We start from the raw sequence: 25630 nt of genomic DNA, 5'->3' as shown, positions 1-25630 counted from the left end.
AAGCCCTACATCAACCTCACAAAAATCCCAAATGCCTTAGGACAGATGGCAACCCCACTTGAGGGAGAGGGATAGCTATGTGGGCACCTGGTAGCTGGTACTCGGGTGCTACCTCTAGCTGTTCAGGCAACCACAGGTGTAGGGCTGTGCTAATGAGAGAGAATGAGGAGGAAGACACTTCTGATTGGTAGAAGAGAGAATAGGAATTCAGAGACTCGATGGCAAGAGAGAGCCACCTGGATTCAAATGCCTGTGAGAAGTTTTCTTTCCATAGCTGTAAATGCCAAGTGAAGTACTATCTGCTTTAGCCCTCCAGAAGATTACCCTTATAATAGCCAGAATGAGAGTTTGTGTTTATTCGGTGCATAGCAGGAGATCCAACTAGCCTACTGCAATTGAAGAATTAAACTTCAACATGGCAATTCGTATCCAATTCCCTGGAATCACACAATGAGAACAAGCCTCAACACGTGCCCCAGAAAAATAATCAGGAAAACACTGGATGATATTAAGGCCTTAGTGCTTTGGAAGCCTTTCCATAGAGTGACTGTTTCTGTTACTGGCAGCATGTTTTCTAAGCCAGCTGTGCTTTGCATTGCTGAGTTTGAAAGCTTTGGCCCCAAACTCAGGCAAATCTCCCTATTTAGCCCTGGATGCCTAAATACACCTTTGTGCATGCATTTCCCAGGGATTTCATGCAATTTCCAAGCAATGCAAGGGGTTTGAGGCAGGCCCCATTTCTACAAGGAGACAGCCCCGCTGGAAGGAATGATTGGGAAGACAACACTTCAATGAAAGCCTCTGGGATTCCCCCCCTTCTTTACCTCCCTCTCATAGGTTTTCCTGTGGGAGGAGGCAAGCAGCCCAATTCATGTTTCCAAATACAGGTAGGACACCAGACACTTCTGATGTAATTCTGATTAGACATTTGGACAGTGCATTTGACTTAATGAGTAGTTCTGAAAGATGAGTTGTAGGGACTGGAATATTTTCCTTCACTTTGCAAGAGAAGCAAATCTGAGCTCTTTTCATTTTTACAAAAATAACAGTAAATCAAGCCAATGAAAAAAGCATATTGAATGATTGATTGAGCCAATACTCCAGTTTTCATTAAAACAGTTTTTACATCAAAAACAAGCTGTAAAAATATTAACTGGCAACATAGAGCTAACCATATCATTCTAAGGATGCCACAGTGTGTGAAAGCCTGGCCTGGAAACCAGTAGATGGGGCTGCTTGTCATCATATAAGACTTATTCTTCTCTAGCATAGGGAACACACACAGAGTCTGGATGGACTTTTCTAGTGACTTGCAACATAGATTACAACTAGATTGCACATTGACTGATCCTGATCAGGGATTAAATTGTCATACATTGGCAAGAATTTAACTCCATTGTTTGAACAGGGCCTAATTGTGTGTTGCAACTCCAGGAGGTGCAGCCCAAGGACTGTAATCAGCAGTCCCTTGCTGTACCTGTACTGGGGGAATTACCCTCCACCCCTGCATACCATTGGAACATTCATGAACAGCATTACAGAATGTGTACAGGGGAAAGTTGCAGAGCAGTATTCTTCGCTATGAGATTAGATTATAAAATGTGATCTGGAAAGGTATACTGCTCAGTAAGTCATTGTGATATGGCTAGGAGGTAGTTATGTTGTACCTGGGGGTAGGTGGTATAAAATTTGCTCTCTTGCTGATTGCTTGCTCAGAATATAGTACTTTTTATAAAGATTGTAATTAATCAAGTCTTCCCAGGTTGCCTCAATGCACTGGGAATCCCTTCTCTCCCTGGGGCCTCCCATAGGCCACTGCATATTTCCTCTTGTTTTAAAGGCCATCCAAACCCTTCTTAAGGTTAAAAAGGTTAAATCAATTACTGGTTACTCAACTTAAGCTATCATCATCTGCTGCAATTTCCTCAGGTGACACTTGAGATCGCTCCCCACCAATTGGGCAAAATACTAGACTCCAAACTTTTCTAAATCTTACAGAAATAAAATAGCACAAACTAGTTTCATACAGCAATCTTACTATCACATTTTACATGCTTGTTTGTGTTAGAGCACCCAAAATGTCTAGAAATCAAACAGTCCATCATTTGGACTTTTGTTTTATTTCCATATCTTAAAACATTACCATACCTTTGTGTCTGTGGATGTGCTCCTGTCCTCCCTTTATAACTACCAGATGATTATTGCAGTGCTGTTTACTCTCTCATTCTGCCCTGTTTCAGCTTGCCAAAATCATGACCACCCCACTCCCAAAGAATCAAATAATTCAGTCATGCCATGCTCTTGCAAAGACCTCCATTGGCTTCCTACTTCTGGAAAACTGTTTACACAAACCTCCAGAGCTCACTCTGGTGAAGCCTCTCCAAATAATTACTGGAATTCTTAACCCCTTCAAGGTCTGAGCACACTTTACCCTCACCAACAGTACACTGCTTCTTCCAGGCATTCTCCCCTCCTCCTTCATTTGAAATTCCATATCAGCCTGCCTTTCGCAAGAGACCAGCAATAAGAGATATATGGCTGCTCCCTCACATTCCGGATGCAATTACCGCTGTGTCTGCTTGTGGTTTTTCTACCCATGAGTCCATGCAGTTTTCAGAGCAAACTAGAAAAACATTTCATAAGTTGGAGATGATGGGTTTTTAAAAAAAGTCTGCCCTCACCCTAATTGGGAAGGCAAGGGGACATTTCTGTGTTAGAAAAGTCAAATAATAAAAATAAAGCTTTGACATCAAATCTAAACATCCTGGTACTCTTGGGCAATACGTATAAAGCAAATGGTCTTTTTCACTCCACGCCCCTGGCCTTAGGACTTCACTCCCTGGTATGGCAAAAGGGAATTCTTCATTCAGCTACCTCAAGACTAAACCTACAATACTACTTTTTAATGCACGTAAAGCACCATGAAATGGTTATATTCTGAGGGCTAGCTTGGGGTGTATCTGTTTACAAGTCAGCTTCACTGAGATGAAAGTGTCATTTACACAGTTACCCCAGGAGTATTACTATAAGGCTCACTCTAGCTTTTCTGCTAAATGGACACCTTTAATATTGATATAATATGGTAGCAACTAGAGACCGTAGTCATAGATGATCAGGGCTCTGTTGTGCTAGGCAACAAACAGACACATCACAATGAGATGGATGGACACTATGCTATATTGCACATGCATTTCATATATCTTAACTATTAACCGAATTTCAAAGGTAAGTGTTTATTATTTAACTCACATTATCCCATTTGATGCAGCCTGTCCAGGAAGAATACTACAGAGGAACAGATTTAACCAAGAATAAATTGACATGCAGTCATGAGGATCCTTACACAAAGTAACAAAGGAAAATGTAAGGTGTTAGTGAACAAAGAATGATGGTATTATTACTATACAAGTTGGAGTTTACTTGAGGAGTTGACATGATGTCAAATTAGTGTCTATCATTTGTTTCTTAGGTGTTGGTCATAAAACATCATGGAAATAAAAAGAAAGCTCTTAAGGCTGTAGGAGATAATTCAATATTAAAGGGGTTTTTTGGCGGGGGGCAGGGCTGATAAGAGCCCATTATACAGAAAAGGTGCACAGAAGGGAAAATGTGTTGAACGTTAGTGGAGCAGGAAGATAGAATAGATTATCTCATCTAATCTAATCGACAGGGACATATGAATACATATTAAATTTGCGTGTAGGACCAGAAATCCCCTACTTGGCACTGCAGAACAACAATCTCCAGTGCAATGGGAATTCAGCTAAACTTCTCTTGGCATAGAAAGTCAATTGGCTCTATGTACGTTTACAGTTTTTGATGCATCATGTAATAAAATTACCTCTCTCATATATGGTGAGGATGAATGATTTTGTAAACTGCCTGGACAAAGAAAAGAGCTAAACAAAGTACTGTGCTAAGTATTATCATAGGGCAAATAGAACAGCATTGAATGGACAAAGAGGGGTGGCTAGCCATCACCTAAAGACCATCTTAAACTGGAGGGACTAAAGCAGATCACCCGCACGTCCTCTAAAAACTTCCCTGTACTGGGTGGCATGGCTGCTTGTCTATAAGGCTGAAGTGTACCAGATGGGTGACTGAGCTGCTCCACCACTACATGGGTCAAACGAGGGGTGTTTGACTGACTCTAAGGGTCTACACAGCAACTAGACACTCGCGGTTGGCCCATGCCCGCCAACTCAGGGTTATGGGGCTCTGGCTGCAGGGCTGCTGTGTAGACTTCCAGTCTCAGACTGCATCCTGAGCTCTGGGACCCTCCCACCCTGCCTGCCCTCTGAAGGCCACCTTGCAGTGGTGAGAGGAAGTGAGTTGCCCACCCATCCCCTGATGAGAGATCCTGGAGAACAGGAGGGGTCAGGATAGAGGCTGGGCAAAAGTTCAACCCAATCCCTATTTTTTCCAAGCCATCCTTAATACAAACTATACATTTGGCAAAATGATTCCGTGTCGGGCTGAGACCTTGGATAACAAATTACAGCCCAGAGCATAATTGTTATGACTGAGTTTTAAATGTCTATAAATAGAGAGTAGCAATGGAAAGGCTGAAGTGACCTTACACATAGCAGCGTGACTACACCAGGACAGCCGGGGTGGGATGGGGTAGGAAGATTGCCACTAAAGCAAGCCCTTCCGATTCTCTTAGTTTGAGAAATTCATACTCTTTTTAAGCAAAATACCTGGTTTTTACTTTAACCTTTTGTTCTATCTTCAGAGGATGGTTGGGACCCAGCCAGTAGGGTCAATGAGAGCTCAAACTCTGCAACGAGTCAGTCAGAACAACTATGAAGCACCTGGCTAACTGCTGCCAGCTGGCCACTTGCTGTGGTGGGCTGGGTTAAATGACCCACCTCACTTAATAGGAAGACAAGAATCTATTGCAAGGGGTTGGGGGAGAGAGACTCTGTTTGGGGGAGGAGAGTCTGGGAAAAAGGGGTGGGGTATTCATGGGGTGAAAGGGAATTAATTTTGATGACAATGGTCCCTATTACTATCTAAGTGTAATTCACCCCATCTACTCTTCCTATACTAATACAAACTTAAACTAACCCAGCACTCATTATTCCAAGGTACCTCAGAGTCAGTTAGTGACTTAAAGCTACATAAAATATTTGAAAAGCTGCTTTCAATGAGAAAGACTGAGCTATTATATTAAAAGATACTAAAAGACTTGACTCATTGTTCCCTAACCAAAGTGATAGTCACTGAAGCGACAGACAGCTCCATTCCAAAAGAGCAGCTGTCCATTTGTCCTCTAGAAGATCCAAGGTACCCAACCTCTCCCGTTTGCCGGGTAGGAAGTGATCATGGGATTTCTGGAAAATTGTGGGCTAGAGCAGGGGTAGCCAACCTTAGCCTGAGAAGGAGCCAGAATTTACCAATGTACATTGCCAAAGAGCCACAGTAATACGTCAGCAGCTCCCCCACCCACCGGCAGCCCCACTGATCAGCACCTCCCCCTACCCCTCCTGATCAGCTGTTTCATGGCATGCAGGAGGCTCTGGGGGGGGAGGAGCAAGGGCATGGCAGGCTCAGGGGATGGGGTGGGAAGGGGTGGAGCCTGTGGCAGAGCCAGGGGTTGAGCAGTGAGCATCCCCTGGCACACTGGAAAGCTGGCACCTGTAGCTCCAGCCCCGGAGTCGGTGCCTATACAAGGAGCCGCATATTAACTTCTGAAGAGCCACATATGGCTCCGGAGACACAGGCTGGCCACCCATGGGCTAGAGGATTCCGGCTGCTATCATCCTAAACATGCTGTGTTCCTTTATAATAGCCTCCAGTGGAAACCTGAGCAAGCATTTGGCTAGAGTACAGCATGGAGCATTGTAGATTTCTTGCAAGTGCTATAATTCACAGAAGACATATGCGAGAGTGCTTGTTATAGGTACTGTCGAGATAGGCTAAACCATACTAAGTAACTGCCAAAAAAATCACCAGTGTGTGAAGTGCAGCCTGCGGCCAGATGCATCCTGGGGCTGCCCCATATTTTTCATATGGAGATTAGACCCAATGAAACAAAGTCTCATAATGTAATGCTCCATCTTGATCTGTGATAATCTCCAATATTGTAATTTCTGAACCACACTTCTATTTATTAAAAAGAATAGGATGCCTACAAAATACTCCATTTTGTACAATTTGAGCTCCTGGAAAGTTGTCAGCATAGCCCTCCACTGAGCAAAATTTGCATCTCTGCTCTTCCTCACCCATTCTAAGGGAACACCATGTCTCACACAGGACCAAAATCAGCATGGAGACTTAAGAACAACAGTATGCCAAAACGCATCCTGGACAATGCCATTTTAAGCAGTGAAGTAACAATACAAACTAACAGTTCGGGAGGAAACCCCTCCCCACCCCCCCAGACACTAGCGGGCTGTTGAGGAATACTCAAAAATTTATTTTAATAGGCTGCAGCCAACAGAGGGGAACCTGTATCAACTGTCACCAAGCCCAATTATTAACACTTCCTGACAGCAGATTTGTTTTTTTATTTACACAAGTCATAACTGCTTTGGTATTTGAATGTACTGTGGGTCATCTGGATCTCAGTCACACCACAACTATCTCACTAAAAGGAATTAGGGAGCTGCGTGCATGGAAATATGCAGAGTGATTATTCATGATCAGATTTGTTTTACAATAATCGAAGAGGCAAGAGCCTTTGAATCTGAAAATCAGCTGGCATTAAAATTCCCACTAAAGCAAAGCTCCACTAATGTGCAAAAAAGCAGAGTAGAAAGATCTCAGAGGAGAAATTGTTTAGTCACTGTAATGAAGACTAAGTATATTGTGTTTAAATATTTATTAAATTGTGATTTCAACACTTGGGAAAGGTGCTAAACTGTTATCCTGGAGACTGAAGACTTCTGTTTATCCATATAACAGTGACAATATGGACAGCAGTTGTGCAAGCTTTCCCCGCACTAGAGCAATGAGGGGAAAGCTAGGGTTGAGTGGGTAGTTCAGTCTCCATTGCCGATTTAGCCCTTGGTCACTCTGAACTTCTTCTTTGCCAACTGTGGTGGTGGTGGTGGTGTACTGGTGGTTTTGCTGATGGGAACACCTGTCCATTGGGAAATGCATGGACACCACAGGCCATCTAGCAATGAGTTTGGACCAACAAATTTATTGTGGTATAATCATTTGCAACTATTTAGAATAGCTTATTCATAACTGAAAACAAAAGAAATCTCTATTACTGATTTCAGCTGATAAAACCTCAGCACCACTGTCAAGGAGAAATTTTTCCCTAGTGCATGTAGTTGTCATAGTAACAGATTTTAGAAAGATATTACTTTTTTTAAACAAGTGATTCTGAGATATTTCTCTTACTGTTGACATCAAAAAATGTAACCTGGACATCACTTCCTGTTACTTCTCTTTGATAATCGAGTCATTTCCATCTCAAGTGTGAGCAAAGATATTTGGTACCATCTCATCCATACAATGTACAGGTCACCAGTAATCTAATAAATCCCAGAAGAAGTAATTGGCAATGTGTACATCACCAGTTTACACTTCTGAGTCAGTAACGTGTTACTTTCCCAAAGTAACTGTAACAACCCTAACTGCATATTTGACTTGAGTATGATCGTTATCTAATACTGTATATCTAGCTGGGTCCCTCTCTAGATTATTGTCTGATCGTCAGTTTCAATGTAGGAGACAGGGGCAGGACATCACAGAGTTGGATATAGCTTCCCCAATTCTCTGCCTTGTGCAGCTCTAGTCCCAGTGCTGGAATTGAGACTATTCTAATCCACACCAGCTGCCAAAGGTCACTAAGGGACTGTGTGCTGGCTGAGAATTGCTTGACAGCAGTGGTTCTCAAGCCATAGTCCCTGCCCTTCCTGGTATGCTCCCTGTGAAGGGACTAGGAATGGCTGGATATGCCAGTTGAGAGCACCCCTTGCTGGGGGAATTCTCAGCTGTCCAGATATCGCCAGTATTCAGGCTCTTTACATTGCACCTCCTGAGTGCAAAGGAGACAAATTGGGGTGGAATTAATATGCCCCTAATTTCACCAATAAAATCAGTTTCCTGCCATGAATTATCCTGCCATTCTTCCCCCACCAAAAAAAAATTAAAAAAAAAAAATCAATCCCATATGGAGTGTATAATGAAAATAAGATAGTATTAAAGATAGTATCAAAGAGAGAATACTGTCTCATGGTTGGAACAGAGGATTGGGAGTAAGAATTCCTGGGTTCTGACAGTTGCTGGGAGACAGAGGCAGAGTGAGCTATGCTCACTGTTTACGCATTCATAAAATGGGTACGAAAATCCCTCTTGTACAGGGGAGTGGAGGCTTAATTAAAGTCTGTAAAATGCTTTGGGAGTCTTTAGTAGGTACTGTGCAAGTACATGATCTTAGCATTGTGAATACTGGAACTGGTTCACATTGACTCCACGGTGAATGGATTATGGACCTGAGCCCACGATTATTCTGCATGCGGAAATCCTATGGAAGTCAATGGGACATCTGAGCGCAGCTTAATGCCATGATTTGGCCATGTATGCAAACAATATAATTTCACCAGTGATGCATAATTTAAGTCCAGGAACCTCTTTATAATGATCAGGCCCTTCTTTCTTTGAAAGAGTCTCCACATAAAAGCTTACCCAGCAGCCCCTTGGTCAGGCACCTTGAGGAAGTCCAGACTTTCTGGTTGGTGTGAAGTCTTGTCTGATCCCGCCGACAGTTGCTGTGGTAAAGGTGGGCGCACCATAGTTGTATACAGGTTCTTCTGACTGGCTCGTTGGTTTGCTGGAGTGTGAGGATGTGGCACAAATTGTGGACTTTTTATCACTCCATTTTGATGGTGACCTAGAAGTATAAAAAAGCATGAACCGATGACGTACAACTGTGAGAATAACAGACTTTCAAAAAGGCGGCCTCCTTTCTGCGGTGTTCAGCTTTGTCTGAAGTTCCACTGTCAATTATCACTTGGACTCAACTTTCAAGGAATTTGAAAACTCAGAGCAAAATTCAGCAGAGATCCCCAACTTTGCTCTGTACATAGGCCGGAGTTACTGAAAACTCATCCCAGACCCTTGTTTAAGGGTTCATGACCCCTGTTTAAGTTTCAGATATGTGATAAAACTCTAAATGATCACTGGGATTTGCAAAGCTCTTGGTTTAGCAAAACCATGCATTTTTGATCTTGGCTGCTGTTTAACCTTAGCCCTTGTGTTTTAAAACCATTGCATGGGGGTTTAGCCATCTGTGGCTTCCCAGTAAAGACAATGGACTTCCAATGGCTTCAATGGACTTTGGGTCAAGCCTTTGATCTTCCTAAAGTTAAAGGGAGTCAGATGGGGAAAACCCTATAGAGCTCTCTGAACACTGGCTTTATTACACCTTACGAAGGTTTTTATTTTAAAATAATGTTGATTTAAATGTTTGCCTGCTTTAACAGAAGCACTAAATGATAGAAAAGGTGTATTCAGATGCTTTCTGACTCTCTCATAGATCAAATAGTGGCTCCTATTTTGGATTTTGCATGTGATAATATGGCCAATGAGAAACTTAATTTGACAGAGTTTACTCATGATGAGGAGGGACTTCTGAAAATTATTTACTGCGTGTGTGTGTAACTAATCAGTCACTCGCATTTACCATCCTCCACTGATGTTGCACGGTACAGCATGAGGCATGAGGTTAAAGGCAAGTGCTTGGTCTTATACACATTAGAGACTGTGCTGGCCTGCACAGAGCCCTGCAGCAGGGGTGCTGCTTTTACCTGTCGTTGAACCACGGTGCAGCACTTCACACGCCCTTCCAGAAACCTTGCCTCTAAAACACAGTTTTTTAAAAAAAAACAAAACACCACCTACCTACCTCTGAGGTCATTGCAGAAGAAGTTACTTGCCTGTAACTGGAGGTTCTTTGAGATGTGTGGTCCCTATTTGGATTCCAAACATGGGTGCATATAGCATGCATGTGCACCCATGTTTGGAATCCACATACGGACCATCACTCGAAGAATCAGGGCTTATGAGCTCAATCCTGCATTCCTTCCATGCCCCAAACTCCCACTAAATTAAATCAAAGCAGGACTGGGCACAATACATGCATCACCATCCGGTAACCCTCTCCACTCCCTGAATGGAGTTAAAAGCAGTGGCCAGCTGGACAACTAGCACACTGAAGAATCACAGTGATGAAACAGGAGTTCATTCATTAGTATTTCCTCATGACACTGGGTCCTGGAAGAGTTTACAGAAAATCTAGGACACACTGGCCTTCCATTGACATTGCATGACCTTCAGTTCCTGACAGTTCCCCTGATACTATGGCAGCAGTTTAAGTCCCACCCTTTTTCAGGATCCTATACTCTAAAAAATAAATTCTAGCACCAATGTGTCAATCTAGACTATTAGATAAAATCTAGTTTTATCTTATCTTTTATGGACATCTCTATTAAGGTTTATTTTAAAGTAAATGCATACACAGGAATGTGTGCATCTGTAGTCCCATTATGATTTCAAAATGGTCATGAATACATTGGAATCTCTCTTATGTGGCCACTCAAGAGGCTGACAAACAGTCTGCTTTCCCCCACTGTGGGGCAAGTAGAATTGTACTTAGTGGCTGGAATTTTCATCAGAGACTAAGGATTTAGGTCCCCAAATCACATGGTGCCTAATTTCCTTTGACAATCCCAGTCTACCTGTTTGGAATACTCTGGGATGTTTTCTTAACACAGTAGGTTGCCTAATAAGGGTGGTTTCTTGCACAGGTGTACTAATAAAGAACACACTGCAAGAGCAGCAGATAGCTTTTGTATGTTAACTGGCTATTTAAAAAATCTTTTTTCTTTTTTAAACAAAAAATCACTAAGTGACCTAGTACAGATCTGGAGGGATGTCAGAGGGCAGCTAGCCCTCTGTAGGGGTCAGGGGTTCAGCCTGCCTCTGAGAGGCTTCACAAGGGAGAATGGGGCAACTCAGGTTCACCTCGGACTAATTAACTCACTGAGTAACTAAGAAGTAGTTAATTAGGCAGGGAAGCACCTGAGCATGATAAAAGGGAAGGTACTGGGGAGGAAGGGGGAAACTAGGAGAACAGGGTGTTCCTAGAGAGTCTAGGAAGAAGTCTTCTACAGAGAAAGCATCTGGGGATACTGATGAGGGGGGGACACTAGCAATAGAAACCCAGGGAGAATGCTCCTGGGTGGGAGAGTTTTCAGCAGGAAACTATAAGCTGTCCTGAAGAAGGGTCCTTCTGGTTCGGCCTCCATGGGAGGACCTTGACCCAAAAGGAGGGACTATTCCCCAGCTATTGCCAAGAAGAGCCCTGACTCCAGAAGAGGGTTCTGGGTCATGAAAGCCTTGCTGCTGATAAGGGGCTTGGATGTAACTTGGGTTGATGGATTAAGGCTGACTCAGCCCATCTTCCCTACTGATGCAGAGCGGGAGGTCTCTTCATGTGATGTTCTGCCTTTGGGGTTGAATAAAGTAGATCACTGCATGTTTGTTGTGCTAGTCAGTAGTGTGCAGAGTTGAACCCTAGATGGATATCAGTAGGGTCTCTTATTTTCACCTGTACCCTTACTCTAAATTACTCTTATTTGTTACAAACTCGCAGGACAGAACAATATTTTGTTCCCTAATCCTTACCAAGATTTCTTTGCAAAATGCTCCCTTTAAATGAGAAGCAGCCACTTAGCATTATCCTTTTTTTCCTGAAATACTATCAGTAACCTTCATGTCTAAAGCTGAGCCAGATCACTAAATTAAACACAATTCTAAGGGGGTGATGTTCAAGATACAAACTTCTGTGGGAGTTCCTCCTTCAGGGAAACTGAGACAAAGATGCAATGATGGGCTGTCAGAGGGTGTCCCCTGGGTGCGGTCCCCCATTACACCCATATTTGCTATTGAACTGTGGATGCTCCAGAGCATAAGGGCCACTACAAGATCTAAACTCAATGTGGCTGTCCTTTGCATTCCTGATTCTTAAACACTGACAAGAGTGTTTGCAACTGTTGTTAAAATTAAACAAGCTGCTGCTGGCTTGACTTTTCATGTAACCCTGAACAAATATTTACTGCCTAATTACAAACATCCGGAAGCACTGTTTTGTAAAAGAAATGTTGATCCAACCTTAACTACTGCAGCGCAAGTATCCAATTGCTTAATTGTTGTAAACAGGCTTGGCATCTTGGAAAACAATTCCACGCAATCCTTCGCCTGAGACACACACTGAACTTTGTCTTGCCTGAGTTAGTACTGTATGATTTAGACTTTTATTATTTAATCTGGCAAAGAGTGTCCGCTTTAAACATGAAGTTTTCTCCTAGCATTGTACTTCTTTACTAAGATAAGTGGTTGCTCCTTATTGAAAAAGGACATTTTGGAAAGAAATCTTGGGACGTGTTAGGTAAATGAAATAGCGTTCTTTCCTGTAAACTCATACTCTAATTTCTTATTTTAAGGGCAAAAATGAAAATAACAGACACAGTCTAGTGACATCAATCTAGGATTCAACTTTGCACCCTACTTATTAGCACAGCTAACATGCAGTGAACTAGTTTATTCAACCCCAAGGGGAGAACTTCTCATGGAGAGACTGCATTCAACCCCAAGGGGAGAACTTCTCATGGAGAGGCTGCATCTTCTGCACCTACGTACCGGCACAGCTCACATGCATTAGCATATACGAAAGCTGTTGCATAACAGGAAGGAAATGAGGCATAAGTCCAGTTCCATTATGTGTGGCAGTGAGAGCGCAGTGACAAGGCTGAGTATTGTCTAGCCCTGTACTGTGTGTATATATTGCGTCCTAAAATGGAAGATGCATTGAAGCAACTGCACATTCAGTGTTCTGTAGCAAGAGGCTATATATATTGGCATCCATGACAACAGACATGAGACACCTCCAGCTGAACACTAGTCTCAGAGTAAGTGCCAGTGGATTTGAAGGACGGGTTTGATATAACGCCTGTCACACTGAGGAACCTAATTAAACATGCAAATTTCAATTAGAGTGATTTCAAAAATACTTTTAGAACTGAAGGGAAAAAACCCCCACTGCAAAGCGTTATGGAGAATGATGCCCAGCTGCGACATCAAAGAAAGAAATTGAATCTGGAATGCTGCCTTAGCCAAAGCGCAAGATAACTTACCTGGGGGAGGTGGAGCAGCCCTCATGGGGTAATTCTGACTTTGAGTCCTCTGGGAATACCCTCGGCTTTGGGTAATGTTCCGTCTCGTGGGGCCTAAAATAAACACACTAAACTCTGTCAGATTGCCGTCCTCTGTGTAGCATTCAGTAAACAAGTCCTTATGATGAATGTCAGATCCTCATTCTTGAATAGAGGGAGCCATTTGAAATTCAGGTTTTGGCCAAGTTGTGGTTAGCATAGCACACGAAGGCCTGGGGGATCAAAGGTAACTTAATGCCATTTTAACCAACTCACCCAGTCCTGGGGTCAGCTGTGGTCCAGGTGAGCTTTAATCATAAACCTGGTCTAAAGTGGCACCCAACTCTCATTAGCCCCAAGGAATGTTCCAAAAGCGAGGGAGGGCTGGCATAATGGTGCTTCAAACACACCCTTTTGTCTAGTAATTTCTTTATACTGTAAGTCCACTATGCCAAGGGTTACTGCAGCTCTGTGCCACTAGAAGATTCTCCCTTGTCAGAATCCTTCACCAGTTAGCTTTATGGCTCCTTTGCACCACTGGAGTGGCACAAGCTGGCCATATTGTGGCTGAGAACTCACCTTCTGTTTTTGAATTAAAGGGCTATAGAGAAAATTGTGTGTGTGTGTTAAGGGAGCATGAGAGGTAGAGGGCTGTACTCCACAGCTGTAAAAACATAGGAACAAAGCAGGCTAAATATGGTTTGAAAATAACTCATGACGTGCACAAGACTTAAGCTCCTGTTTGAGAGGCTCTAACATTTGACAACAGGTTATTACAAGATCTGTTACATCTGTGGCTCTTCCTTACCCGAATGGAGCAGGGAGCAATGCAAATGGGGCTCCCCCCTGCTGTCTTCAGAACCCCCCTTACATGAGGAAGGAAGGCTTCACAGCACAGATGTACTCTGAGGCAAAGCTAATGCATCCTCAGGTACTATTACATTTGGAGCCGATTCCTTGCTGTTGTATCACTCCATAATTTGCTACTGGCACCTTTTTCTCCTAGCCCCGCCTGCCCCTCTCCTCAGAGATGGATCTGCAAACCAGAGAAGGGTTCTCTGTGGATTTTGTGGAAGAGGGTGCCCTTTGTGGATGGGATGAATGTCTGATCTGCCACTTGTGTTCTGTCCCATGCTGCAAGACCAGATTTCTTATGTCCCAGGGCCATGAGTTTCAGAGGCTTCCACCAGCAGTCAGTGTGCACTGCTGAATTAACAGTGAATCCAACAAAGGCTTTACAAGGAGACGCAAGTATGTTGCAGCGTTAGTCTGCAACCTACTCTTCCTGTAAATGCCACAGAGAAACAAAGAACATAGGGTAGGTGGTGGATAGGGAAGAGACTGAGAAATAAAGGTAAAACGAACAGCCAAAATCAAGACTCTGATCCATTCAGAAAGACAGTCAAAGGGAAATTCATACTTACGGGAATTCTTTGGTAGTCCTGGTCCAATGCTGACCTGCAGCACCTTGTTACTTGGCTTGAGAATAGCTAAATCTCCTTGGCCTTGCATAAATTGCACTTGGCGAGAACCACCTGCACTCCATGGTCCCCAATTCTCCTTCTTCAGCTTCACTTCAAGTCTAATGCAAGTACACACACACAGACAAAAAGAGAAGCATTCACATACGAGACTCAGGGAACATCACTAACCAACAGATTAGCTTTACAATGGGAAAAAATAAACAGGACCTTGCTGATACCTATAGCTGAGAGTATTTTAAACTGAACAAAACACAGTTTCATGCCTTTTTGTGTACTATATGACATTATTAACTGTTCTTGGGAAACCTCCACAAACAAGGTATAAGATGCTCTCAATGAAGTTTTGAGGACAAATGTTCAAAGGTTTGAACAATACATGTATATACTATCTAACACATCACCCAGTGTACCTGCAGAACCCTGCATAGGTGCATGCTAGTGGGTGTCACATACCCAGATACCCATTAGTGTATGCCATTATTGACATATGCATGCAAATACACTTATTTGTGGGAGCTAGGGGAACATGTACATTTTTGCACGTGTACTTATGTTCTCCTTTGAAGATACAGACCTCTATCAAAATTCAAATAGCCTCAATCATAGCGTGTATCTGCAAATGCATATTATCTTCAATGCACTGTAGCTAGAGATGAGCTCAGGCAGCCATGATGTGCAAAACCTCAGTTGTTATGCACTGCTTTTTACAATGGTAAAACCAAAACCACCTCTGTTATTGGCTTTGGATTCCCAGTCTATATGACTATACCAGGTGTCTGCGGTCCACTGGGAGCTGCGAGCGGCCACACGTGCAGACACTCAGGTAAACAAAGCGTCTCGCGGCCCGCCAGGGGCTTACCCTGATGAAGCCGTGAACCAAGTGTGGGAACCCTTGGACTATATGGAACCTTTTACACTTTTTCCTACTCACCCTTGTCATTATCAAGCTAAAATTATATTCTTCCTTAAATAATTCTTAGACTGCTTTGACTGGAATAAAACAGACATGTAAATTCCAGGCTCAATGTCATTAATTTGCTTACCTCATAGGAGTATTAGCAAGAATACAATTTTATTGATATGGTTTCCAGCATGCACTTAAAGCAAAAAACCAGCCCCAACATGCAAACAAAATCCTACAAATTCAAGTTCTCTAACATCTGGAGTTTTTTTGGACAAACATCTAGAAGTTCAGATACTTATCCAAGCTACCCCCACTGATCCCTGCAGGCCTCTGTCCCCACAAAATCTAAACTCCTACCCTAAATAAGAGACCCCTTTTCAACCAACCACCCATCACTCTGGCCTTATCTTCCCATTATGTATCTAAGCACGTATATCACATGCAACAGTGTAGTACTTCAGCATCTCTAGGGTAAGGCCAAGGAGTACATAATGGGACTGAAGAGAATTCTCCCTTCTTAGGGCATGACGTACCAGCACAGCCACTCTGCAGCTGCTACTGCGTTGTCCTCCTCTAAGAGAGGAAGGGTTTGGACTGTGAATCCATGTGGCTGTTCACTGACTGGCCTGACCCTCATTGCAGTTGGGAGAACTAACACAGAGAACTGCTGTGTAGGCACGCTAATGGTGAAGAATTTCCCTTGTGTGGCCTCTCGTTAACCTGATGCCCCGCTCAGCACAGCCAGGGAAGTTTTGCTGTATTAAGGTCCCACTGTGCACAGAGAATGAGAAGTGGGGAGTGGCTAGGATTTGATCCTAAGGTATTACACAGGCTATGCAAGAAAGTCTTCTAGCTTTCTAAGCACATGAGTATGCAGGCATTCACACTTCACACATCTCCATGGTTCTGTAACAGAGGATGGAATATAAATATGAGAATCCAATGCTTAAACTAACCTGGTTTTTGCATCTTTACCCTGGCAGCAAGAAGAAACAGCTGTTTAATATTTTTTTTAAAATCCGTTGGGAAAACGTTACTCACGTATTGCTAAATTTCAGAGGTAGTTTTCTTTGTGTTTTCTCCTCATATCTCTTAGATAAAAGGCTTAAAAATTCTGTTTTGAAGACCGATTCAAGCAAACTATCATATTCCTGCTCATGTAGAATGAAAATGTCATCCTGCATTGTGCTGTAAAGAAATCAGACCAGGCATTATTCAGCCTTGAATCCAAAGTGCAAAAGTAGCCCTGCATTTTAATAGCATTTGAAAGCAATCACGGTGATTTTTAAAAAATCTAATGAAGAATTAATAACTGAGTTTTGCTCTTAGATAATGGTTCTTTGTTTCAGCTGCTGGTAATGGGATCCCCAAAACAATCGTCTTGTGTGATATCTGAATACAAATTAGTCATTTTAAGTTAATTATTGTTATTATAAAATGGGAACATGTACTACAATTAAAAGCTCATATCCTTAACAACAGCAAAGCTAGCCATTAAGACTGGATTTGTAGAATGTTGTGTAAAGTTAATTAAAAAAGCTGAAAAAGAAATACTTCTTTTAAAATGAGACTGAAACACAAACCAATAAAAGCAAAGCAAGCTCCCAGTGCTGCATCACCTTTAACTTGCACTCCCTGAACTTAGACAGTGAAGCAAACATAGACCCTGGATAAGGTCCATAGCTGGTGTAAGTCAGCATCACTCCACTGAATTTAATGGAGTGATTCCAATTTACACCAGTTGAGGATCCTACAAACTCATGCAGGTAGAGTCCCAAGGCCACATGGAACTCTGCTAAAGGACTGGGCTTGATTGATTCCGCAAAATTCTGGAATCCCCATGATAGCAAATTCTCTGTTGTGATTCCAAGTCACCAAGCCAGGTTTATCAGCCTTAATGTTTTAATAGTTCTTGTTTATATATAATTCTCTTTTCTGTCATAGAGGCTATGTGGTCCAGGACAGTAAGCATGGTTCAATGAGCCAAGACTTCCTGAGCCATGTCATTTAGTCACTGTGTCTGCTCCTCTGTGCCTCATTTTCCATTCCGTAAAAGGGGGCATCAATGCTTACCTCACAGTTCAATGGGAGCTAGGTGCCTTTATACCTCTGAGGATCTAAGCCTGAGTTACTATTGGTACAGCACTTTGAAGATGTAAAGTGTTAAGCATAATTATATTACTGACTTCAATGGTGCCATGCCAATTTACACCAGCTCACAAACTGGCCTCCTGTCTCTTTCTCCCCTTTTTGTGAAGAAATGGGCTTATCAGATATTGTAATAATGATTCATTTAAAAAAGCTGTACCCTTTTTTAAGAGGTTGGGGGCCCTTTTTGCAGGGGTGCTTTCTGCAGAGTGACTGAAGCCACAGCTTCTCTGATATTCCACCAGTCTTAGGTCTTCTTGTCAGAGTGTTCCCTCAGGGCTTCTCTAGTGGGTAGTGGTTTTAGTACTGATGTGCTAATATCCCAGTCCTCTGGCTAGGAACTGAAACATTTTAACGGAAGGCTGTGGGAGGATTCCAGGACACTTTTTTGAAGGGATGAAGTCTGTGACTCTCTCACTTGCTCATACTTTTTCACCAACAAGTGGTCACAGTAGGTTACAAAGTAAGGACACAGACATCATGGTTACATGTCTGAACAGGCTATGACTGAGGAAGAAGGTGTCTGGGTGATTTATAACAATGTTCTCCACAAACACCCCAAACAGTTGCAATTAAAAGCTCCATTTTAGAGGCATGTGAGTGCAAAATCACTAGAAGAGGCTTATATTTTTATCAAAAGGCTCCATTCCCCGTTCGCATTATACTGGTCACAGGCATAAAGCCATGAAACAAAAACTTGCAAGTGTATTTGTTCTCCTACTCTGATTCAGACTAATCTTTGGATCTGTCTACTGTCTTACTCATGTGTCTGGGCTGCAATTTCTTACAGATGTTAGAAGCTGCATACTGGTTTTAAAGGCACCCATACCAGTGTGAGGCTTTGTTGCATACTGGCCTCCCTTTCATCTTCTGTTCTGACTGCTAACAACATTAGAAAATATTGGGTTACTATCTCAGCATGTTAGATGTCACATACTAAGCAAAAGCAGAAGCTGTTGTCTGCATTTCTCTCTGAAAAGAAATGAATTTGTATTTCAGCATTTTATGTCCTATTAGATTTACAGTTAACATTTATTTAGAAAGGCTCTTTTTAAACTGCAGTTTATTAGAAGTAGCTACTACAGTAATACTCAGAGGGTCAATATCCACGTACTCTAGTGACTGCAACTGAAAGCTGTGGCAAACCATACCTCTCTATAGGCAGGTGGAAGGGAAGCCAAAATTACATGGCTGTCAGCAGATGACTTCATTTCTCAAAAAAGTACATATGGGAGTAAATCAAAATAAGTCACTGATGTCTAAAAGAAATCTGGATATTTATTACTTCAACACATCATAATAAAATAGAAGAGGACTAATTAGGTCAAGCACACAAGGTTCTTTCACCTAATTCATCTTCTCACTCCTACAATTACCTACTTTCTGATTACCTGGCTATTAATTAACTTCCCCTTTTGGGCACACCCTTTTACAATGATCCTTTCCCAGCATGCCTGGCTGATAGCTGGCCCTTTAAATGTGGGAGAAGCAACCAGCAGCAGTTCTTTGATATTCATTTTCCCTCAAATTGCTGTGGGCTGCAAGTCTCTCCCTTACAGAGTGTGAGTATTTATTTATATATATACAAAAGAGAGAGAATACCTATCAGCCCATTCTAGATGCCCTTGATGAGAGGACTTGTGGTATCTTAGAGACTAACAAATTTATTTGAGCATAAGCTTTCACATCTGATGAAGTGAGCTGTAGCTCATGAAAGCTTATGCTCAAATAAATTTGTTAGTCTCTAAGGTGCCACAAGTACTCCTTTTCTTTTTGCTGATACAGACTAACACGGCTGCTACTCTGAAACTTAAAATAGAATCATAGAATCATAGAATATCAGGGTTGGAAGGGACCTCAGGAGGTCATCTAGTCCAACCCCCTGCTCAAAGCAGGGCCAATCCCCAATCAAATCATCCCAGCCAGGGCTTTGTCAAGCCTGACCTTAAAAACTTCCAAGGAAGGAGATTCTACCACCTCCCTAGGTAACGCATTCCAGTGTTTCACCACCCTCCTAGTGAAAAAGTTTTTCCTAATATCCAACCTAAACCTCCCCCACTGCAACTTGAGACCATTACTCCTTGTCCTGTCCTCTTCTACCACTGAGAATAGTCTAGAACCATCCTCTCTGGAACCACCTCTCAGGTAGTTGAAAGCAGCTATCAAATCCCCCCTCATTCTTCTCTTCTGAAGACTAAACAACCCCAGTTCCCTCAGCCTCTCCTCATAAGTCATGTGTTCCAGTCCCCTAATCATTTTTGTTGCCCTTCGCTGGACTCTCTCCAATTTTTCCACATCCTTCTTGTAGTGTGGGGCCCAAAACTGGACACAGTACTCCAGATGAGGCCTCACCAATGTCAAATAGAGGGGAACAATCACGTCCCTCGATCTGCTGGCAATGCCCCTACTTATACATCCCAAAATGCCATTGGCCTTCTTGGCAACAAGGGCACACTGCTGACTCATATCCAGCTTCTCGTCCACTGTAACCCCTAGGTCCTTTTCCGCAGAACTGTTGCCTAGCCATTCGGTCCCTAGTCTGTAGCTGTGCATTGGGTTCTTCCGTCCTAAGTGCAGGACCCTGCACTTATCCTTATTGAACCTCATCAGGTTTCTTTTGGCCCAATCCTCCAATTTGTCTAGGTCCCTCTGTATCCTATCCCTGCCCTCCAGCGTATCTACCACTCCTCCCAGTTTAGTATCATCCGCAAATTTGCTGAGTGTGCAATCCACACCATCCTCCAGATCATTTATGAAGATATTGAACAAAACCGGCCCCAGGACCGACCCCTGGGGCACTCCACTTGACACCGGCTGCCAACTAGACATGGAGCCATTGATCACTACCCGTTGAGCCCGACAATCTAGCCAGCTTTCTACCCACCTTATAGTGCATTCATCCAGCCCATACTTCCTTAACTTGCTGACAAGAATACTGTGGGAGACCGTGTCAAAAGCTTTGCTAAAGTCAAGAAACAATACATCCACTGCTTTCCCTTCATCCACAGAACCCGTAATCTCATCATAAAAGGCGATTAGATTAGTCAGGCATGACCTTCCCTTGGTGAATCCATGCTGACTGTTCCTGATCACTTTCCTCTCATGTAAGTGCTTCAGGATTGATTCTTTGAGGACCTGCTCCATGATTTTTCCAGGGACTGAGGTGAGGCTGACTGGCCTGTAGTTCCCAGGATCCTCCTTCTTCCCTTTTTTAAAGATTGGCACTACATTAGCCTTTTTCCAGTCATCCGGGACTTCCCCCGTTCGCCACGAGTTTTCAAAGATAATGGCCAAGGGCTCTGCAATCACAGCCGCCAATTCCTTCAGCACTCTCGGATGCAACTCGTCCGGCCCCATGGACTTGTGCACGTCCAGCTTTTCTAAATAGTCCCTAACCACCTCTATCTCCACAGAGGGCTGGCCATCTCTTCCCCATTTTGTGATGCCCAGCGCAGCAGTCTGGGAGCTGACCTTGTTAGTGAAAACAGAGGCAAAAAAAGCATTGAGTACATTAGCTTTTTCCACATCCTCTGTCACTAGGTTGCCTCCCTCATTCAGTAAGGGGCCCACACCTTCCTTGGCTTTCTTCTTGTTGCCAACATACCTGAAGAAACCCTTCTTGTTACTCTTGACATCTCTTGCTAGCTGCAGCTCCAGGTGCGATTTGGCCCTCCTGATATCTTTCCTACATGCCCGAGCAATATTTTTATACTCTTCCCTGGTCATATGTCCAACCTTCCACTTCTTGTAAGCTTCTTTTTTATGTTTAAGATCCGCTAGGATTTCACCATTAAGCCAAGCCGGTCGCCTGCCATATTTACTATTCTTTCGACTCATCGGGATGGTTTGTCCCTGTAACCTCAACAGGGATTCCTTGAAATACAACCAGCTCTCCTGGACTCCCTTCCCCTTCATGTTAGTCCCCCAGGGGATCCTGGCCATCTGTTCCCTGAGGGAGTCGAAGTCTGCTTTCCTGAAGTCCAGGGTCCGTATCCTGCTGCTTACCTTTCTTCCCTGCGTCAGGATCCTGAACTCAACCAACTCATGGTCACTGCCTCCCAGATTCCCATCCACTTTTGCTTCCCCCACTAATTCTACCCGGTTTGTGAGCAGCAGGTCAAGAAAAGCGCCCCCCCTAGTTGGCTCCCCTAGCACTTGCACCAGGAAATTGTCCCCTACGCTTTCCAAAAACTTCCTGGATTGTCTATGCACCGCTGTATTGCTCTCCCAGCAGATATCAGGAAAATTAAAGTCACCCATGAGAATCAGGGCATGCGATCTAGTAGCTTCCGTGAGTTGCCGGAAGAAAGCCTCATCCACCTCATCCCCCTGGTCCGGTGGTCTATAGCAGACTCCCACCACTACATCACTCTTGTTGCACACACTTCTAAACTTAATCCAGAGACACTCAGGTTTTTCCACAGTTTCGTACCGGAGCTCTGAGCAGTCATACTGCTCCCTTACATACAGTGCTACTCCCCCACCTTTTCTGCCCTGCCTGTCCTTCCTGAACAGTTTATAACCATCCATGACTGTACTCCAGTCATGTGAGTTATCCCACCAAGTCTCTGTTATTCCGATCACGTCATAGTTCCTTGACATCACCAGGACCTCCAGTTCTCCCTGCTTGTTTCCAAGGCTTTGTGCATTTGTATATAAGCACTTGAGATAACCTGTTGATCGCCCCTCATTCCAAATACAAGTGTCAACACTCACTCTACTCCTCTGTAACCAAACCACAGCAATTCCATCCCAGGTAATCCCCAAACAGAACATTAAGGAGAGGAAAAGTTGAACCTTCGTACTTCTCTGACAATTAATCACCCTTTCTCCCTCCCTCATCCCCATTTTAAAAAATGCTTTCTTCTATTCTGAGTGCTCCTGTTAAATCAGAACAGTTTAGAAAAGAAATGAACCCTTTGAAATGCCCTTTACAGAAGTATAATTGTAATCCAGTCTATATGACCTGATGAAAATTTAATTTAGCATATTTTCCTTCTAGGGTATATTCAGATTCATTTCCAGGTTAGCTCAGAATCCAATTATTTTAAATATTTTCAAAAACATGCAGAAATTTCCAGGCTGAGAAAGATTGTGTTGAAAATTAGGGGATTGATTTGTGTTTGAGAGAATAATAGAGAATTTAAATAGAAATAGTACTCCGTGAGGTTTCTGAACTCCGTGTGTTTGAAAGAAAAAAAAAAAAAAGAGGCAGATTGTTTTTCTACAAGAATACTCGGCCTTTGGTAACATACAGGCACACAAATTGGCATTAAGTGTACAACAGGAAGGATTCTATACTATTCCAATAGTTCAGTAAAAATCTATTAAGAATGGCAATGAAAATTTTTAATTCTTGCCATTTTCAGGGCAGAAGTATCTCAGATGCCCCATAAAATCTGGTCCTATTACAGACAGTAACCTCTGTGCCCCTCTTCCTACTTGATTTAGCATGGCTACCCTAACTCAATAGAGAACAAGAACCTGTGTAAGAAATGTTTCAGAGTAACAGCCGTGTTCGTCTGTATTCGCAAAAAGAAAAGGAGTACTTGTGGCACCTTAGAGACTAACCAATTTATTTGAGCATAAGCTTTCGTGAGCTACAGCTCACTTCATCGGATGACTTTCCACAGTATGCATCCGATGAAGTGAGCTGTAGCTCACGAAAGCTTATGCTCAAATAAATTGGTTAGTCTCTAAGGTGCCACAAGTACTCCTTTTCTTTTTGTGTAAGAAATATTCATTCTGAGTTCGGCCCACACTAAAATGAAAACATTAAAAAAAAGACAACTCTCACTATGTTTATTTTTTTAAATATGGAGACAATGATATATGCCATCATGTGCCAGCAATGCCCCTCTGCCATGTACATTGGTCAAACTGGACAGTCTCTACGTAAAAGAATAAATGGACACAAATCAGACATCAAGAATTATAACATTCAAAAACCAGTTGGAGAACACTTCAATCTCTCTGGTCACTCGATTACAGACCTAAAAGTGGCAATACTTCAACAAAAATCCTTCAGAAACAGGCTCCAAGGAGAGAGTGCTGAATTGGAATTAATTTGCAAACTGGATACAATTAACTTAGGCTTGAATAGAGACTGGGAGTGGATGGGTCATTACACAAAGTAAAACTATTTCCCCATGTTTATCTCTTCTCCCCCCACTGTTCCTCAGACGTTCTTGTCAACTGCTGGAAATGGCCCAGCTTGATTATCACTGCAAAAGGTTCTCCTTTTCTTATGCCATGTAATTTCTGAAATTTTTGGAAGCCACAAGCATTGGTTTATGATGATAACAGCACATTGACAACTCATGGCCAAAGCCTCATTAAATATAACATCAATATAATAAATATAGAGTTCTGAATTCATCGGATTTGGTTTATCTACAGAAAGGTATGCTTCCATCTGAAGTAATGAGTGTAACCACTCTTACTGAGCTGGCAGTCTGGAGACAGGCTTCTTTTTAGCTTACTCAGTACAGCTGTATACACAGAGTACTAGGGTCCTAGTCTGAGTGTCTGGATGTAGAGTAACAGCCGTGTTAGTCTGTATTTGCAAAACTCTAAGGTGCCACACGTACTCCTTTTCTTTTTGTCTGGATGTAGTAATTTTCAGGACCCACACTCAGTTTAGTTTTCAAGCACCAGAATAAGAGACTTCACTCTAACGTCCAGCCAACACCTATTACTGTAGCCATTCACGGTTGCAATTCTTGTTATAACTGTGTGACAAATAAAACAACACAGGCCTGCTTTGAAAATGCTGTGGAAAAGAACAGGACCAGTATGTGTTAACCTATCTGCTTAGAAATGCCATAGAGTAAGCGGGCACATTTTACACCCTGTTTTACACTGGACTAGTATGAGACAGGTATTTAAAAACATGTACTTCAAAAGTTTGCTTTTAGTTATCAACCCATAATACTTAAGTATGGGAATATTTTAAAAATAATTAGTTTAGTTTAATATTTAATTCCTCTTATTGCCCTAAGCAGATGGTTCTGTATCATTGTGTACTGAATGTCAATCTAAATGCCAGCATTGGCAAAATGTGATAACTAAAAAGATGGCAGGAGAGTTTGTTCTCTCCTTCTGTGAGGGAGGAAGTGTTTTAGATGGGTATCCATTTGTCTGATGTGCAGTTTCTTGCTGTTTTGTACTGAGTCACCTGGAAGTGGTTTATAAGCATTATGTGACCACAGAAGCTATTTCCTGTAATCGGGAATGTGTCTGTCCCTGAGTCAGCAGAAGTACTTAGCAGACTAACCAGCATTAAAGTCTTAATGTAGAATGGCCAGAGAAAACACCACTCCAGCAAGCTTTTCTGGCAGCACTCCAGGAAGTAGGACTCACACAAGATATACTCAAAAAGCATTAGGAATTACTTCTAAGACAGACGTTGGGATCAAAAGTCATTACCACCTCTTAATGTTAATGCAGGTGGAGAACATTTTTCTGGGAAGCTATGGGCCAAACTGAGAACTCCTGTAAAAGAACTATTGATTGCACCACATTAACAGGTACTCAGAAAATCTGCATGTGTTTGTGTGTAAATGTAAGCGTGTGTACTCCTGTAGCTAGCATATTGGTAAGAATGGAAAAGCAGTTTGGTTTCAGAACTGCCAGTCCCCTTGCCTTTGTTAATTTTCAAATTCACTGAATAGTGCTTATATAATTCCAGCCCTAGTAAACAACCTCCCCTCTCCTGTTCCTACATGATTTTTCTCTGCCAGCAGAAAGAACCTGGCCAGGCACTGACCTTAGGGAAACAGAAAGAATTCTTTCCATCTCAATCCTCCGCTTTAACACCTCCTTCACCAGGCCTTTTTCTGGCCCCTGCTTCACCTTTTCACGCCCAATCAGATATATGCACTTTGGGGTGAGGACAAGGTCTCGTTTCACGCCCTGAAATG

At 42.7% G+C, this 25630-nt stretch overlaps 1 protein-coding gene across 2 annotated transcripts in view; it reads right to left on the bottom strand.

Moving 5' to 3' along the window:
* Positions 1-25630, bottom strand: part of MYO1E (myosin IE) — a 146596-nt gene that overhangs the window by 6273 nt on the left and 114693 nt on the right. For both annotated transcript variants that reach the window (XM_037910559.2, XM_037910560.2), the window contains exons 22-26: positions 25477-25622; positions 16602-16748; positions 14597-14754; positions 13155-13247; positions 8647-8851 (exon numbers count right to left, since the gene is read on the bottom strand). In XM_037910559.2, the coding sequence (XP_037766487.1) occupies positions 8647-8851; positions 13155-13247; positions 14597-14754; positions 16602-16748; positions 25477-25622 (749 nt within the window). The remainder of the gene's footprint in view (positions 1-8646; positions 8852-13154; positions 13248-14596; positions 14755-16601; positions 16749-25476; positions 25623-25630) is intronic.

Source organism: Chelonia mydas, chromosome 10 (assembly GCF_015237465.2).
Source record: "Chelonia mydas isolate rCheMyd1 chromosome 10, rCheMyd1.pri.v2, whole genome shotgun sequence".
Classification (NCBI taxonomy): domain Eukaryota; kingdom Metazoa; phylum Chordata; order Testudines; family Cheloniidae; genus Chelonia; species Chelonia mydas.
The sequence above is the reverse complement of the archived record's forward strand: the minus strand, read 5'-3'. Positions and strand labels throughout refer to the sequence as shown.